This window comes from Colobus angolensis, unplaced genomic scaffold, assembly GCF_000951035.1.
Source record: "Colobus angolensis palliatus isolate OR3802 unplaced genomic scaffold, Cang.pa_1.0 Scaffold230, whole genome shotgun sequence".
In the NCBI taxonomy this organism is placed as follows: Eukaryota; Metazoa; Chordata; class Mammalia; order Primates; family Cercopithecidae; genus Colobus; species Colobus angolensis.
The window spans coordinates 367,159-385,600 of record NW_012115489.1 but is presented as its reverse complement, the minus strand read 5'-3'; the positions used below and the strand labels follow the sequence as shown (position 1 = coordinate 385,600).

The window sequence follows — 18,442 nt, the reverse complement described above, 5'->3', positions numbered from 1 at the left end:
TTTTTTGAGATAGGGTCTTGCTCCTTGCCCAGGCTGAAGTGTAGTGGCACAATCATGGCTCATGGCAGCCCTGACCTCCTGGGCTCAAGCCATCCTCCTGCTTCAGACTCCTGTGTAGCTGGGACTGCAGGCAAGTGGCCCCACACCTGGCTAATTTACTTTACTTTTTTCATTTTTTTATCTTGTAAAGACGGGGTTTCACCATGTTGCCCAGGATGGTCTGGAACTCCTGGACTCAAGTGTTCCACCCACCTCGGCCTCCCAAAGTGCTGGGATTACAGGCATGAGCTACTATGCCTGGCCATACTGTTCTTGCCTGTAAAATAACTCATTGCATAAAAATAAATAAATAACTTGGCATTTAGAAATAGGCTCTGACTCCAACTTAAAACGTGCCTCAAATTCTATCCCAGCTACATTTTTCAATAAAAAGTTAAAAAAAAAAAACAAAAAGCCCAAAAAGCAACACATGGCAGTCCTTAGCACTCAGGACAAACCATCCCACCTATCTCAGGACCTTTAGGAACATTACAGTGAAGGTATTCCTGGACTTTCAAAAAATGTTTCAATAATATTAGGACATGTGTTTTAAAAAGTAAAGAAACTACCTAATGAAGTCTAAAGAATTTCTTACAAAATGTTAACTAGAAAAATTGTGGCACTTGAAAAGATAAAAGGTATTGTGCTTTTTTCGTGAAAACACTGAACAAATGAAGAATATATAAAATAAGTGAAAACATAAAAATAGCTAAGTTTATAGACAGAAATTTCTAAAATATATGATACAAAGGCACCTGCTTTAGAATGAGGCATCAACATTCTCAAGTCCTGCATTAAATGTCTTGTCCTGAAATTTATTCCTCTGGAAGAAAAGATGAGAATCCGTTCCTTATTTTTCCACTTGCCCTAAAGAAAAAGAAAATGTTAAAAAGATTTTAAAATCTCATACTGAACTGACCTTGTTTTGTGACAGGGTCTCACACTGTTGTCAAGACTGAAGTGCAGTGATGCATGCTCACAGCTCAATGCAATTTCAAATTCCTGGGCTCAAGTGATCCTCCCACCTCAGCTTCGGCAGTAGCTGGGTACTACAGGCATGTGCCACCATGCCCAGTTAGTATTTTTTTTTTTGTAGAGACAGGAGTCTCCCTATGTTGCCCAGGCTGGTCTCCAACACCTGGGCTCAAGTGGCTTGGCCTCCCAAAGTGCTGGGATTATAGGTGAGAACCACTGCACCTGGCCCTGTTTGTTTTTTAAGAGCTTCCAGGTAGCAAGTCAAATCATCCTGACTCCTTTAATTTCATCTCTCACCAACATTCACTGACCACATCTGCCACCCAGAAATGCCCTCCTTGGTTTCTTGTTTTTCATCTTCAATCTCACCAATTCCTCCTCCCAACCCTGAAAGTTCTTTCTTAGCCCTCTTTTATTTCTGTGCTCTCCATGACAGAGGTCTCATAATAATTTCCCACAATTCTTAATCCTTTCTTATTCACACTGCACTTTAAATGAGAGTCTTATATTAACTGCAAAACTCCTAAATGGCTAACCTTCTCGGACATGAAGAACACCTCCAATGGATATGGTTGACTAGCTTTTTCAAATTTACTTTTTTTTTTTTTTTTGAGATGGAGTCTCACTCTGTCACCCAGGCTGGAGGGCAGTGGCGCAATCTCCACCTCCCGGGTTCAAGCGATTCTCCCGCCTCAGCCTCCTGAGTAGCTGGGATTATGGGTGCCCGCCACTGCACCTGGCTAATTTTTTTTTGTAGTTTTACTAGAGACGGAGTTTCACCATCTTGGCTAGGCTGGTCTTGAACTCCTGACCTAGTGATCCACCCTCCTCAGCCTCCCAAAGTGCTGGCATTACAGGCCTGAGCCACCGCGCCCCGGCCATTTTTAAAGTAATACTTCAGTCACATCCTTACTTCCCAGAGTTTTCTAAACAAAGTTCAAATGACATAGTTTCGACACTGAATTGTAAAATATATTTTCATTTTTACATCATTATTGCCCCAAATGAAGCCTAATGCAATCCAATCTGGCTCTGTTTTTTACATTTTTCAGCATTTCCCTACTTCAAAGTCTTTTATCAGTTTTTTTCCTCCCTTGGAGTGTTCCCTCTCATTTCTGAATGTCAAAATTCTACACTTCTTCTGATATGCAGCTTAAAGACGAAATCCTTCGTGATTCTTTATCTTATTATACTAGGGTAAAAGTAATCTCTATCTCTTGCATTTCCATAGAATATATCAAAGTATGGCTCAGATTATGGATACTATCTAGCTCCTTAAGGGAAGAGTGAGAACACTAACATTTATTAAAAGTGTACAAGTCCAGCTTATTTTTCATAAAAAGTAAATATTCTCTCCCCCCTCCCCAATCTGCGGGTCAGAAAAGAGCGCAGAAAAGAGCGGGGCTAGAATTTACACTTATCTTTTATTCCTAAGAGCTCACACTCCTTTCCTAGAGCTTGCCATCACACCACACAGGGTCATTGACTTAACATCTACTCCGTGCTAGAGTAGTCTGCTAAGTGCAGAGGACGCAGAAATTAATGTCAAAGATAATCCTTGCCTTCACAGTATTCTGTCTAGCTTAAGATGAGTTCTCAGGTGAATGAAAGCTAGCTAATTCCAACAACTTATGTGCCCTTCTTTTGAATAAAAACCATCAACTTATTTGAATTCTTAAGTTTCCTCCTAAACTCCCAACATTTCAGGAGGAAGGGGTCACATGCTAGTCACCTTTGCAATCTCAAACCCAAAGGATGCCTAACTTGGTAAAATGCATGGCACATTCAATGTCTGTTGAATACAGGTAAAGCTCATAGTACCTAGCCTATTTTTCATTATCCCTTGAGTTAAAAACTGGTTAACAAGTCAGAGTCACAGTCCCAAGGGCAACAACTTTTTAAAGGCTCACCTAACAAACTGTAGGATCCCTGACTGAGAGTGGCTGACTATGGCAGCATATGGGCATACTAATCACTGGAAGAAATACTCAATACCGAGAAATAGCCAAGGAAAAGCCCTACTTTTCAAAAATATTTAAAAAACAAAACAAAACAAAACAACTCAACAACTACGAAGACAAAACGCTAGAGCTGAGCACCCTGTAAGTCGCTTCCCCGTGGGCCGGGTAAAGATTTTAAAACCCGCCGCCTCCAGGAGAGCGGACACGTGCACAAGGATTCGCTGAAAACTCGGTGCCTAGTCTGGCCGGGAGAATTGCTAAAACCGACCTACCGTTAACACCCGGGCTACTCTGAAATTAGGAGAGCTGTAGTCAAGTAAGTAACCCAAGAAGAGGCGCACAGAGCCGCTGCCGCCGGTGTAGCCCGGGGGCATACCCTTCTACCTTGCAAACGGGGCCTGGGATCCGGTCCCTCTCTTCTTCCTCCACCTCCTCTGCGGTGGTGTGCCGCTTAGCTGGCGGCGCGGCATCTTTTTCGTTTCTTTTTGGCTTCTTCGCCTGAACTGCCAAGCCTCCACGCCGTTTCCTCTTGGTTGCCGCCATCTTGCCTCACCGCCTGCGCTCTTGGACTGTTTTCCGGCGTTGCCGCTCGCTCCTCTTTCCGATCTCTATGGTTCGGTGGCTCTAAGCGCTCAGCTACGCGGTTGTCCTCCAGGTCGGCTGTGTCTCCTTCCGGTCTCGGTGGCGCTGCACGCGCGGCTCTCTAGGCCTCCTTCAGCTCTGTGGTGACGGTGGCCGAGGTGGAGGGAAGATCTGAAGAGTGGCGGGATCCACTCCACTTCCTACGCGATTTCTCGGAGCTGTCTAGCCCCTCCTCAGGGACTTTCCTGGGAAGGTCTCTCGGGCGTCCAGACCCCACCGCAAAGGTAGGGTGTCCGCACTCGGGGACCCCGAGACTAGTAAGCGATGCTGTCCTGCGGGCTGGCTGGTGAATGGGCTTGTCTGGGACTCTTGGGGGATCTTCTGGACACTCTGGGCCCGCCCCCCATCGCCTGTTCTGTTGGAAGCCAGGCTGTGGCTCGGGCGGCACAAAAGCGACTCGGTGCGTATTCGTAGTGCCTGTTTGGCCGGGAGAAGCTGGCCCCAAGCGGAGATACCGTGTCAGTTGCGTGTCTACATTCTTCACAACTTTTCACGTTATTGTCCTCTTACGGAGACGAGGAAATCGTAACTTAATTTTCCCCCAAAATTACAAAGACAATTAAGTGACACAGGTGGGGTTCGGCCTGGTCAGCTGAGTTCAGCCGCCCAGCCGCCGTCCGCCTCTCAGCGCAGGTGGAGCTCTCCAGACCTCGCCTGCACTGATGTGAGTTTTATTGTCCAATCCCTTCAGGTGTTTCGCGATCCGCCGAGCAGGTGTTAGCCCCAGAAGCATTTCCTTCCGGGCCGAATGCGCAGTGGACGATGCCCCTTCTAACCCAGCAGATCCAAGATGAGGATGATCAGTACAGCCTTGTGGCCAGCCTTGACAACGTTAGGAATCTCTCCACTATTTTGAAAGCTATTCATTTCCGAGAGCATGCCACGTGTTTCGCAACTAAAAATGGTATCAAAGTAACAGTGGAAAATGCAAAGTGTGTGCAAGCAAATGCTTTTATTCAGGTATGGAAGTAGGCGCCTTTAAGCCTGTGCCATAGATACTCTAAATGCAATTTAATGAAATCCGAAGGTTTTAGTAGACATAATAAATAACTTAATACTCATAATAACTTAATAATCAGTAGTCATAATAAATAACTTAATAGATAAATAACTTAATAGTCTTAAGTTGGAGAACAAAACGTCATTACTTGAATTTTTTCTCTCCCGGTAACAAATTCTTATCTTGTTTTACAGAGATAATGGTTAGTAATGACTGAAGTTTATTAAACTAGACTATCGGCTAGGCTACAGTCTTCTTAGTGTTTAACTCATTTTAATTTTAACAATAGTCCCGTAAGGTAGGTTCTGTTGTTATTCCCGTTTTATATATGTGGAAACGAGGCACAATTTTAAGTGATGTGCCAACAGTCCCACAGCTGGTAAGTGGCTGAATTGGGATAAGAACCCTGAACATTTGTTTCCAGAATATCTGCTCTTTTTACCAGTGCGATACTACCACCTTGCTGTTACTAAAGAGTATTTTTTCCCTTTACTGGTTGTAATAGAATTTTTGTTCTTCCAAAGTAATATTTGTATGGTTCAGATAGGATTGCAAATTCAAGTAAGCATTTTTTTTAACACGTAAGTGCACAGCATGACCTCAGGGATAGAGAGGTAAATAACACATGGTTCTCGTCCTCATGCGGGGACATGGTATAGTGGCTCACACCTGTATTGCCAGCTGCTCAGGAGACTGAGGCTGAGGCACGAAGATCGCTTGAACTCAGGCATTAAAGACCAGCCTGAGTAACAATAGTGAGACCCCCATATCAATAAAAAATAATAATAAAAGTTATAACTAATATTGCTCATGCATGATCAAGTCATCTGTCTGTTTTGCAAGTGACCTTAGCAGTAGTGATAGGCACAAAAACGAGACAAGGGAGAGTCACAGAGGGATAGTTTTAGATCCAGGAATGGATATAAGGATGCTTCAAAGGATGTCTCTAAGATGTTTTGATTGCTAATCAGAAATTATTCTCATGGAATTAGCACAGTATTGTATTTTTTAAACATATAAAGTGAAATCTAGGACCTTATGTATTAGTTTTCATTCTTTTATATAACAATTTTCATTTTTACTTTTTCCATAGGCTGGAATATTTCAGGAGTTTAAAGTTCAGGAAGAGTCTGTTACTTTTCGAATTAATTTAACTGTCCTTTTAGACTGTTTATCTATTTTTGGATCAAGTCCTATGCCAGGTAAACTATTATCAGCATAAAGACATAAAAGTGTTATACACAGTGGTCAGAAAAATACAAGAAGTTATTTGGAATATAACCATTTGTTCGGAAAGCTAATGCCAATTCATTTTTCGGTGGCCACAGTCATGGGTTCTAACATTTCACAATGTTAATTGCAAGTGTGTTTATAGTTCTTTCATATTTGTAAAAGTATTTACATTCATCTTTTTTTAATTTACAAGGCTTTGAGGGATTTTAAATTTGAACTGGCCAAAAGAATTCTTTGGACATGTCTTTAATATCTTTAACATTGTGAAATGTTTTAATTGCTTCTTTTCCCTAACTTGTCCAGAATTACTCAGCTAGTTAGTGGCAGAGAAAAACGAAAGCCAGTTCTCCTGACTCCTAGTTTGCTATGTTCAAGATTCGTTTCTTTTAAGTCATATTTTATAAGTTATGTCTATTTTGATAAATGATTTTTTGGTGTTTTTGAGACCGAGTTTCTCTCTTGTTGCCCAAGCTGGAGTATAATGGTACAATCTTGGCTCACTACAACCTCTGCCTCCCAGGTTCAAGCACTTCTCCTGCCTCAGCCTCCGAAGTAGCTGGGATTACAGGCACGTGCCACCATGCCCGGCTACTTTTTTGTATTTTTAATAGAGACGAGGTTTCACCATGTTAGCCAGGCTGGTCTCAAACTCCAGACCTCAGGTGATCTGCCCGCCTCAGACTCCTGAAGTGCTGGGATTATAGGCATGAGCCACCGTGCCCAGCTGCCAAATGATTTTCTTTAAAATGCATATTTTTTTATTTGTTAAGGGAATTATTTTTAAGAATGGTGAAATTCAATTGCTGTAGGTATAAAACTATAAGGAATCCCCAGAATTTTATTTCATAGGAAAGCAACCTGGAGATTAGCTAGGAAAAATTCATTATCGTTCTCCAGAAAAATGTATTTTAACTTTCCACAGACAATTCCACTGTTTAATTATACATTTTCTAATAACAGTGTTCTCCAGCTGGTTTTTCACAAAAGCATCTGTCATATTCCATTCCTCACTGTGGCTATCAATCGAGTAAGGGAAGGAGTTTGAATATCCTGTCATATTCCTCCTTGCCTCTAGTGGTTTGCAGTGTTAAAATTTACACCACCATTAGCAACCCTCTTTTTCTCTCAATTTGATTTTAAAATTTGAGGAAATAGAAATATCTCCCAGTTGGAAAAGTTGGAAGGATCCTTGTCATAGTGAGTACACTGATGTTGCAGTACAGATGATAGCAATCCACTGGTACACACATTGAACCTTCAAGGAATAGTATACCCTGTTCTGCAGCAATTTAGTTACTTGCTGTATTGATCCATATAGATTCTCTATCCTGAAATTGTGTGGATGTAAAATCAACAAGCTACTTCTGAGGTGTTTATGACAACCTGAAAATGATTCCAAAGAATTTTGTTACATTTTATTCTGGTTCCCAGTTTTTTTGTATTTTTGGAATTGTCTACACACAACTGTCATCAGGGAAGATGTAATCTCTTTTTATGAGGAAATACAAAATATGTGTGAGAAATTGGACGGAATAAATTATTCTTGAGAAATTTTATGTATCATTTCGGGGAGAAGCTGAACCCAGTGCTGTAAAGCTAACGCCAAGTATGACTTCTTTCCATTGCAGGGACTTTAACTGCACTTCGGATGTGTTACCAAGGTTATGGTTACCCTTTGATGCTGTTTCTGGAAGAAGGAGGAGTGGTAACAGTCTGCAAAATCAATACGCAGGAACCTGAGGAGACCTTGGATTTTGATTTCTGCAGCACCAATGTTATTAATAAAATTATTCTGCAGTCAGAGGGGCTCCGTGAAGCATTTTCTGAATTGGATATGACGAGTGAAGTCCTACAGATTACCATGTCTCCTGACAAGCCTTATTTCAGGTACTTGAGAGCAGTGCAGTTGTAGTTAATGTGGTGTGTACTCCCATCTTCCCACTTAGACATTTGCTTAGTGTGCAAAATTTTTATTATCCACATTTTTAGAGTTTTCACAACTTTAGACAGCTGGTACTGTTACCTCATAATTTTATGGTTCAAGAAACTTAAGACCCAGGAAGATTCACTCACTATTTCATATTTAGGTGGTGGTGGCATCTAGATGAGAAGCCCAGTCCCCTAATTTATAACTGAGTGGTATTTTCATTGTACTACTACTTACTGTCATAGATCAGGTTACATCATGAGGAAAATTGGGTTTAAGTGTTTGAAAGGGTGTTTGTATTATGGTATCTTTTTCAAGTTAGTTCAGGTTGCAGAAGAAGATGTTTTTTACACATGGTTCATTCAGTCACCAAGTATCTGTTGATCACCTACCATGTGCTTATTCATCTTATTAAGCATTATGGGAAGAACAGCTTAAAACCAAGGTGAAGCCAACATACATGAAACAGCAAACCATTAAGTACCAATAGGGCACACAGAGATACCTGGGAAACGCTTATATAAGGATTTAGAGATGATTGCTCAAAGCTGGCTTCCCAAGAGAGGGCAGTTTTCAGCAGGAATACCATGTCAAAAAAGCTGCTCCTGATACTTTAACACAAATGTCTTTTCAGGGTTAGACTCAGTTTAGAGATTCTAGCAATTTAGAGAGAGGATCTAAATATTCTCTTTTCATAATATTTCAGGATCTAAATACTCTCTTTTTGAAATATTTCAGAATGTTAAATAAAGGCACTAAATACATATGGAATAAAAGGAATAAGGTAATCTTTTTGTAACTACTTTATAAGAATTACAAGCCCGGCTGTAAAAGTGCAGTGGCTCACACCTGTAATCCCAGCACTTTGGGAGGCTGAAGTGGGCGGATCATTTGAGGTCAGGAGTTCAAGACCAGCCTGGCCAGCATGGTGAAACCCTGTCTCTACTAAAAGTAGAAAAATTAGTTGGGCATGGTGGCGTGTGCCTATAATCCCAGCTACTCGGGAGGCTGAGGTGGGAGAGTCACTTGAACTCAGGAGGTGGACGTTGCAGTAAGCTGAGATTTGACCACTGCATGCCAGCCTGGGTGACAGAGTGAGACTCCGTCTCAAAAAAAGAAAAAGAATCACAGGCCCTTCTCATGACTTTGGGGAGTTAAGAATTTGGCTCAGGGTCCGACAAAAGTGTTAACTAAAATGGAAATTGGAAACCCTGCTTTAGCAGTGGAATGAAGTAAAAAATTTCAGGTACTTAAACAGTATTTCAGAGGATCTCCTCAGTGATCTCTCTCAGCCTGGGTAACTAGATGGACCATGGTATCTTTCATCTCCAGGATGGGAAACAATTTGGTGGTAGGAAGGTAGGAGTGGAAATTTTTTCCTGGATATGTTCAATTTGATGGTAGAGAGGTAGGAGTTGAAATTTTTTCCTGGATATGTTAAATTTTAAGTACCCGTGACACTAGGGAGTAGCTGGATGCATAGTTATGGTGCTCAGGAGATCCATTTAGACTGGAAATTTAGATTTGGGAACCATCATCATGGCTGGGCATGGATGAGACGGGTCAGAGAGAGAGATTATATTAGAAGAAAGAAAAGATGGACCCCAGGAAAACCAACACCTGGAAGATGGGGGGCAGAAATGGAACTTAGGGAAAACCAACCTGGATCTTATCACCATGTTCATATAATAGTTAGCAATGTGCTAACCCTGCAGCAAATGCTTCAGAAGTTCTTGCAGATTAAATCAGCATATTAACACTTACAAATTGTCTACAAATAACTTCTGGTATTACCAAGTGAGGAAAACCGTGAAATAGCCTTAAGAGCAGTCTAAGATACAGAAAAGCTGTAATTCCTCGGTGTAGGATTGGGAACAGACCTAAGGGTTGCAGTTGACTTAGATCAAGGTCTTCCATCAGTCCTCAATTCTCTCTCCTGTTATATATTTCTGACTTAAGGATGAGGAAAAGTCATTTTCAGAGTAGGATTAGGGTAATGAAATTAAAGTGTCCCCTACCCTTTTCCTTTTACAATTGATTTTCTTCAAAGCCGTTGATTAGTTGCCCTGAACTCCCGGAACTCTAGTGGAAGCTTTATTACGGTACTTGTTATCGTGTGTTGTAAGCATTTGTGTACATGTCTGTTTCCTCCACTAGTATGAATTTCTTAAGGAAGTGTTTTCTTTATTTGGATCCTAATGTGGTTTATTTTTGGACCAATGAATAAATGAGGTAATCATTTTCTATAGGTTATCTACTTTTGGAAATGCAGGAAGTTCCCACCTTGACTATCCCAAAGATTCTGATTTGATGGAAGCATTTCATTGTAATCAGACCCAAGTCAACAGGTCAGTTCTTAACATAGAGGTTCCCATTGGTGATAAAGAGGAAGTTAAATACCAGATTTCTGTTAAATAAAAACACTTTCAATCTGTTAATTAAAATGCACAGCATTTTATAAAAATAAACAGTACAGTGCTGGACTTACTAGGGGATGTAGGGTTCTAACAGTGGATGAATTTTAAAAACATCAAGAGAAAATATTAGCAAATTGGATAAGTACCTGATTTTATTATTAGTTTTGCTACTTTTTGTCCTTGGGAGTTCTGAGCAGTTTTCACTGTGTTGATATAACAGCTTTTTATTTTGTCTTCTACAGATACAAGATTTCTTTACTGAAACCCTCTACAAAGGCATTAGTCCTATCTTGTAAGGTATCTATTCGGACAGATAACAGAGGCTTCCTTTCATTACAGTATATGATTAGAAATGAAGATGGACAAATATGTTTTGTGGAATATTACTGCTGCCCTGATGAAGAAGTTCCTGAATCTTGAGTCTTGAGTATGACAATTCACTGATATTTATGTGTACATTTATGACAGATGAAGTTCTTATTCTGAGTACAGTACTCTTTATAATTTCATACTGGATTTTCTGTAGAGAAGAAGCACGATGGGGAAGATAGGAGCAAGGTCGTATACCTAATAGTTACTGTGTTTTCTAAATACATTTTGTAGAGGGCATGTAAATAAATGTTTTCATGATTATTCAGGACTGTCCTTTAGTTCTGTCTTTTGAACTCACAGTTTTGTGAGCCAAGGTAACATTTCAAGAGTGTAAAGGCTTAAAGTTTGATGCAGCTACCTGAAATGTTCTTTTATTTATTTACTATTAGAAAAAGCAAAGGCATATGAGCATTGCTTATTAGTTTGAATTCTAGAGACTAGATCATAAAATAGTGGTTCTCGAAGTGTTGTGCCCACACCAACATCAGAACAGCCTGCAAACCTGTAGCAAACTCTGGGGAGGAGGCCAGCATTCTGTATTTTAACAAGCTTCCCTCAGGAGATTCTGATGCATGCTAAATTTTGGGAACCACTGGTTTAAAGGAAACTTTTTTTCTTTAATAGGAAACTTTTTTCCTTTAATAGGATTTAATTGTATTGAGATAATTGCTTTTACATGTGATTTCCTTGCAAATGTTCTGAAGTTGAGGCATCACCAAACAAGTCTGAACAATTCTTTATGTGATTTATTTTTAAAGTAGACCTTTTAAAGAGATCTGTGAACAGGATATAAAGCAATTTTCAGGGTTACATGTTTTCTTCTTGTTCTCAAAACTGTTCACTGTAGTAAGTAACAGCAGTCAGTACTTACTACTTTCCATTTGCCTATGAATTTCTTGACAAATCAAGGTGTAGAAAACCAGTTATTAAGTGATTTTGTACTTTCCTGGTAGTTGTCACTAAAATAATTTTTGTGGCACATAAATATATTTAGTAAAATACAATACTAAAATTATCTGACTTACTCTCTAGTAGAAAAAATTACATGAGTACAGTGAAGCTTCTGTCTTTGTTACCGTACCAGGTGACAACAGCTCAGTGTCTGTTCGTAGACAGGCACTATTGGCCTTTTGAGTGAGACGGTTCTTTAGGATAAAAAACTATCATCCCATTGCAGGATTCATTTAGCCTTTCTGGCCCTTACCCACTGATGCTAATCACTGTGACCACCACCTCCCCCAAATAAAAGTGTACCAAAGTATTAATTGATGAGAACCATTCAGTGATACTCACCAAAACTGGAGGATATATTGGAATGCCCTACCTTAATATAGGTCACATAGCGTTAGAGAAAATTGGTTTGGAGAGTATTACAGCAAAGTGTGCTGCAAGGAGGCCACTCCAGCACAGTGGCAGGCACTGCTTCCCAGGCATATGGACAATTCTGGGAGGTGGCCAGGGTCAGTACCTGATAACTAATAAGTCTCTCAATCTCAGCATGCCTAGCGGCTACAAAAGAAGTTGAAATTTTTTAAAGTGTATATGTTCAAGAAGGAAAGATATGAATTTACTAAATGTTGTCAGAATATTTTTTGTTTAAACACCAAGAACAGAACAAACCTAAAAGATACTTACAGAAATATCTAATCAGTCAACATTCTAAAGACTGTTAAATGTGGAGTAGCATAGTTATTTTTTGTCTTTTGTTACTAGTGTGAACAAAGAACAGTGCCTAATGTATAATGGGCGTTTAGGAACTTTGTTAGATGAAAGAATCTCCAATTTCAGATTTTTTTCTAGCATCTTATTAGGCACTGTTTAATTCTGATGATTTAGCTCTAAATTTATTTTGATCTAAGGTTTTTTTATTTTTATTTTTGGAGACAGGATCTTGCTCTGTTGCCCAGGCTGGAGTACAGTTGTAGGATCACAGTTCACTGCAGCCTCGATCTCCTAGGCTCAAGCAATCCTCCCATCTCAGCCTCCCAAATAGTTAAGACTATAGGTGCATGCCACCATGCCCTGCTAATTTTTGTATTTTTTGTAGAGACAGGGTTTCACTATGTTGCCTAGGCTAATCTTTGAACTCCTGAGCTCAAGCAATCCACCCGCCTTGGCCTCCCAAAAGGCTGGGATTGCAGGTGTGAGCCACCATGCCTGGCCTAATGTATTTTTTAAAAGTTGAATCTAAAAAGAATTTAAAACAAATATAAATCAGCTCAGTAAGGATGGATATTTTTGCACATTTAAAACTATCATTTTAGGCCTGGTGTGGTGGCTCACACCTGTAATCCTAGCACTTCGGGAAGCCGTGGTGGGTGGAGCATCTGAGATCAGGAGTTCAAGATCAGCCTAGCCAACATGGTGAAACCCCCGTCTCTACTAAAAATACAAAAATTAGCACGGCGTGGTGGTGGGTGTCTGTAATTCCAGCTACCCGAGAGGCTGAGGCAAGAGAATCACTTGAACCTGGGAGGCGGGGGTTGCATTGAGCCGAGATTGCGCCCTTGCACTCCAGCCTGGGTGACAGAGCAAGACGCCATCTCAAAAACAATAAAAAATTAAAATGAAAATTATTGTTTTAGCTGCATGTCTTCAGCTATTTAGAATTCAGAGACTAAGAATTGTTTCTAAGTCACCCTAACATCAAGGTACTTATCTTATAAAGAATTTCCTCCTTATGTGTGTTCTATTTGACCTAGGCATTTTTACTTTCATAAAAGTTTAACTTTATTTCCTATGGAAAACCACTAGGGGGAGTTCTCCTTCAGGCAGAGCAGGCGACACTTCGGTGCCACTACAAATTGATGTGTAGCATGTAGAAGAATACAGTCTTATATATGACTTTTAGTTCTGTCTTTTTGAAGTTTATCTCTGTTTCTAGTAAAATTGTGCTTACTGTGAATGGATAAGTAATCTTTTTTTTTCATTTTTCATTTGTTGATTTCCCATTTAATGATGTAGTGCTTCCACCTAGAATTGATGAACTTTTTCAAAATAATAAAAATAAAAATATTTGTTAAATTTCACTTTTCTAATAAAAATTAGGCTTGTAACACAATCATTTTAACAGGAAGCCACAGGGTTTCTGTGGTGTTATCAAAGTCCCAGTAAAAATTAATTAAAATTGTAAAAGGGCAGACTGTGGCACTCTCAACAGCGGGGTAGGGAATCATCCAGAACATAGAGACTTCCTTCTCTCCTTCCCTGTCTTCACACTGCTTGTCCTTTATCCCCACCTGAAATAAAATCTATTGGGTCCTGAGAAATTGGACTGTGTAGTATTTTTTCTTTTCCCAATTATGTTTGTAATTTGCTTTCATTCTCTCTTTGGAATAGGCAGTGATGTTTTATACTAGTATCAGGTTACAAGCACCCCAGGAGGAGTCATTAGCTCTAACAGGATTTCTCTTTCAGGAGTGGACAGCTAGTATTCTAATCGGAAAGACCAAAGGCAGCGGTTTCAAGTGCTTTCTGTATCTGTATCTCAGTCACGTCCAGAAGTTTTGATAATCAGCAGAGTAAATGTGTGAAGTATATTTTTGAAATTCATAGCTTGTTGATCATTAGAATAGATACTAGTAGTGGCTCTCAGTAGCAAAACTAGAGGTATTCAGGATATGTGAACTTACTAAATTATTTCAGAGTAATTCCTCATACTTAAGTGAAAAGGAAGTAACAATCTAGTGAAGCCTGTGGCCTTTACCCTTAGGCATGGTGCCTGACACTTGATCCCAAAATGATCTTGCTTCCTGCCATTTTGTCCAAGGATTTCTGGTTGCCTTGGCTAACTAGGTTAGGAGAGTACTATTTCTGGAATATCGTCAAGCCTGCCTTAAGTGGACCTTTAATACAGGTTACATAAACTTTTTTTTTTTTTTTGAGATGAAGTCCCACTCTGTTGCCAGGCTGGAGTACAGTGGTACGATCTCAGCTCACTGCAACCTCCGCCTCCCAGATTCAAGCAATTCTCCTGCCTCAGCCTCCCGAGTAGCTGGGACTACAGGTGTCCGCCACCACATCCAGCTAATTTTTGTATTTTTAGTAGTGACGGGGTTTCACCATGTTGGCCAGGATGGTCTTGATCTTTTGACTTCGTGATCCTCCCACTGCAGCCTCCCAAAGTGCTGGGATTACAGGTGTGAGCCACCACGCCCAGCTGGTTACATAAACTTTTTTGTTTGCTTGTTAAAAAATGTTCATTGAGCTAGGTGTGGTGGCTTTCACCTGTAGTCCCAGCACGTTGGGGGGCCAAGGCAGGAGGACCATTTTAGCCCAGGAGTTTTGAGACCAGTCTGGCCAACATAGCAAGACCCTATCTCTAAATTTTTTTCTTTTTTAGCCAGGTTTGGAATATGCATGTAGTCCCAGCTACTCCAGAGGCTAAAGCGGGAGGATTGCTTGAGCCCAGGAGTTCAAGGCTGCAGTGAGCTATGATCATGCCACTGCACTACAGCCTGGCAGGAGAGTGGGACCGTGTCTCAACAAAAAATAAAATAAAAATATTTATTGAAATCTGTATGTGAGACAGCTTGATCTGGGCTTGAATTATTTTTTTTCTAACTTGGTACAGAGATTGTTGGAAAATAATCCTCATCCACCTAAAAAATGTCAGTGCTTGTTAGCTAATTCAGAAGAATTGTAAGAGCTCTGTATGTTAGCTCAGATCTGTTAGAAATGTCAGGTGTTTGATTGGATTGGGTTATCCAGATTGGTTAAATTTAGAAAGTAGCTTCTATGGTTTTGCAGTGAGAATGCAACTTTATATTTCTAATGTGGCTTGTTAAGACTTTGAGATTTCACCAAAATAGTAAAATTTTAAAACTTTTGGGCAGGGCACAGAAGATTTTTAGGGCAGTGAAACTAATATGTATGATACTCTAATGGTGGATACATGTCATTATAATTTTTCCAAACCCACAGAATGTATACCACCAAGAGTGAACCCTCATGTAAACTATGGACTTGGGTAATAATGGTGTGTCAGTGTGGGTTCATCAGCTGTCACAAATGTACCACTCCAGTGGGAGATGTTGATAAAGGAGAAGTCAGTATGTGTGGGGGTAGGGGATAAATGGGAAATCTCTGTAGCTTTCCCTTAATTTTGTATGAACCTAAAACGGCTTTAAAAATGCCTTTGGGAAAAACTTTGGGGACCAACATAGGTGCCAACTTATTTTACCAGGTATAAGGATGTTAAAATTATACCATTCAGTATCACCACCATTTTATAAAACATTTTAACATCAAAACCCCAGACAATAGCAACTTTACAGTGACCATAAAGAAAAACTTTAAACATTAAAAACAAATTTCAAATGCAGGAACAAGTACACCATAAGATTTTATTTCACAGTGTTACACTTATGCTACTGTTTATTGATACAGGTTTGTCAGTTTGGACATCTTAGGATTGCAAAATAGTAACATTTTATAAATTTTGGTGCCACCCAAAATGGAGTCTAAATGGCCATTTCTTTCTGGTATTCTTTTTTTTTTTTTTTTAATGTCAGTCATTGTTGAAAAGCCATTTTCAACTACGTATGTGAAAATGGAAGCGACTCTTCTGAAGCTACTGTAATCAATTCAGAACAGCAGCTTCATCTCCAGACGGGGCTAAAATGAACAATGACAGGCGAAGTGACCAGTTAATAAGCACCGCAGAGAAGGGCAATGGAATATATAGCTGCTTTCAGCCAGGGCTGCAATGTGGGACCTTGATCCTGAGTGCCAACCCTAAAGCATCCTGGGAGTTAGTCGGCAACTGCCAGGAGAAGGCCTGCCTGTCAGTGGACAAGCCTTTGGCTTAGGTGGTATATGTGTGCTTCTGCCACAGCAGAACACAACTCACTATACTTTGGGTACTGGTTGATTCTTAAGTTTTACAGGCTGAACAAATGACTGAAATAATTTCCTGAATAAAGATCCAAAATGTGGTTCTGTAAGCACTGAGTGCATTGATATAGATACTGATAGTGATACACTTGGATCCCCAAAGACACAGGGTCTTTGAGGTGTATTATTATTAATTTACTTTTTAGACGGAGTTTTGCTCTTGTCGCCCAGTCTGGATGCAATGGCACGATCCTGGCTCACTGCAACTTCCACCTCCCAGGTTCAAGTGATTCTCCTGCCTCAGCCTCCCAAGTAGCTGGGATTACAGGCACCCATGACCACACCCAGCTAATTTTTGTATTTTTAGCAGAGACAGGGTTTCACCATGTTGGTCAGGCTGGTCTCGAACTCCTGACCTCAGATGATCCACCCGCCTCGGCCTCCCAAAATGCTGGGATTACAGGCTTGAGCCACCATGCCCAGCCATCTCTAGTTTCTTTATAAAGTAAATAGGTCCTTTCTAACTTGTAACATGTTATGATGAGTTCAGTAAATCAGATCAGGGCAAGTGTTTCAGAAGGATCAAAGTATTCCTTCCAAGGCAGTTTTGGTGACCTCAAACAGGCTGAGACTAAAGACACTTCCAAATACAGTTGACCCTTGAACAACATGGGTTTTAACTGTATAAATCTACTTATACACAGATTTCTTTCAATAATACATTGGAAGTTTTTTTTTTTGGAGATTTTTGACAATCTAAAAAACACAAACTGTTGCCTAGAAATATTTTTTAAAAATTTAAAAGGTATGTCATGAATGCATAAAATATATGTATATAATAGTCTTTTATCATGTGCTACTACAAAATATGCACAAACCTATTATAAAATGCTAAATTTTCTCAAAATTTACACACATATACAGTACATGGTGCCATTCACAGTCCAGAGAAATGTAAACAAATGTAAAGATGCAAGGTTAAATCATAGCCACATAAAACCAACGGGAGTACACACTGTACTGCAGTCATTTTGTAGCTGCCTCCTACGGCTGCTGCCGTGCGCTCAGGTGTTGTGAATATCCGCTCAAAACGCTGTTTGATGCTCATCATCTCTGTATGAGCAGTTCGGCTCTCCAGTAAATTTCATGTGGCAGAAAAAAAGTACTCTCTTGAGATTCTTAAGTATTTTTCATCGTGTTTAGTGCACCATAAACCTCAAATAATACCATGGGACCCATACGAAGTGCCACTAGTGATGCTGGAAGTGTTCCCAAGAAGTAGAAGTCATGACATTACAAGAAAAAGCTGAATTGCTTGATACGTATCAAAGGTTGAAGTCTGTGGCTGTGGATGCCCTTCATTTCAGTCCAAGGATTCTTTTTGTAAACAGACAATGTAAATTTATGGAATCAATAAATACAGTACAGTAATGTAAATGTATTTCCTTATTTTCTGTCTTTTTTCTTTTTTTGAACAGGGTCTTCCTTTGTCATCCAGGCTGGAGTGCAGTGGCATGATCTCAGCTTACTGCAACCTCAACCTCATGGGCTCAAGCAATCTGCCTTCCTCTGCCTCCCAAAGTGCTAGGATTACAGGCAATGAACCACCATAGTTGGCCCCTTATCATTTCCTTAATAACCTTTGCTTTTCTCTAGTTTACTTCATTGTAAGAATATATTATATAATATACATATAACATACAAAGTATGTGTTAGTCGACTGTTTATCTTATCAGTAAGGCTCCCAGTTAACACTAGGTTATTAGCAGTTAAGGTTTGGGGGAATCCAAAGTTATACAAAGATTTTGACTGCACGAGGCATTGGCAGCTCTAACCCCTGCATTGTTAAGTGGTCAACTGTAGTATATGAAAGTGTTCACCAATAAATTACTTAGGTATTGCAGAATTTTTTAAAAAATCAGAACTGAAAGGAATAAAGTTAGAGTTAGAAAAAGGGAAATGGAAGGTAATGGAGTCCCAGTGACACAAGAAACTATAACTTAAAGCATGTGTCTAAAAGATTTCTTTCCCCCAAGTCATA

The 18,442-nt window shown here is 39.9% G+C and overlaps 2 protein-coding genes across 4 annotated transcripts in view; one reads left to right on the top strand and one right to left on the bottom strand.

The window, feature by feature from the left end:
* The window catches only part of BRIX1 (BRX1, biogenesis of ribosomes), a 10,431-nt gene extending 6,548 nt beyond the window's left edge, over positions 1–3,883 (bottom strand). The window contains exons 1-2 of one of the 2 annotated variants that reach the window (XM_011944332.1): positions 3,360–3,883; positions 795–906 (exon numbers count right to left, since the gene is read on the bottom strand). In XM_011944332.1, the coding sequence (XP_011799722.1) occupies positions 795–906; positions 3,360–3,518 (271 nt within the window). In that variant the 5' untranslated portion in view covers positions 3,519–3,883. The remainder of the gene's footprint in view (positions 1–794; positions 907–3,359) is intronic. The other variant, XM_011944333.1, reaches the window with a different exon arrangement.
* RAD1 (RAD1 checkpoint DNA exonuclease) lies at positions 3,582–17,832 on the top strand. Of its 2 annotated transcripts, XM_011944335.1 has the most exons (7): positions 3,688–3,841; positions 4,309–4,577; positions 5,711–5,819; positions 7,479–7,737; positions 10,027–10,125; positions 10,437–10,621; positions 17,605–17,832. In XM_011944335.1, the coding sequence occupies exons 2-6, from the start codon at positions 4,380–4,382 to the stop codon at positions 10,612–10,614; spliced, it is 843 nt and encodes a 280-aa protein (XP_011799725.1). In that variant the 5' UTR covers positions 3,688–3,841; positions 4,309–4,379; the 3' UTR covers positions 10,615–10,621; positions 17,605–17,832. The 2 variants fall into 2 exon arrangements, with proteins under 2 accessions (XP_011799724.1, XP_011799725.1); XM_011944334.1 differs by lacking the exon at positions 17,605–17,832 and having other exon boundaries at positions 3,582–3,841; positions 10,437–10,831.
* The last annotated feature ends 610 nt before the right edge of the window (positions 17,833–18,442 follow it).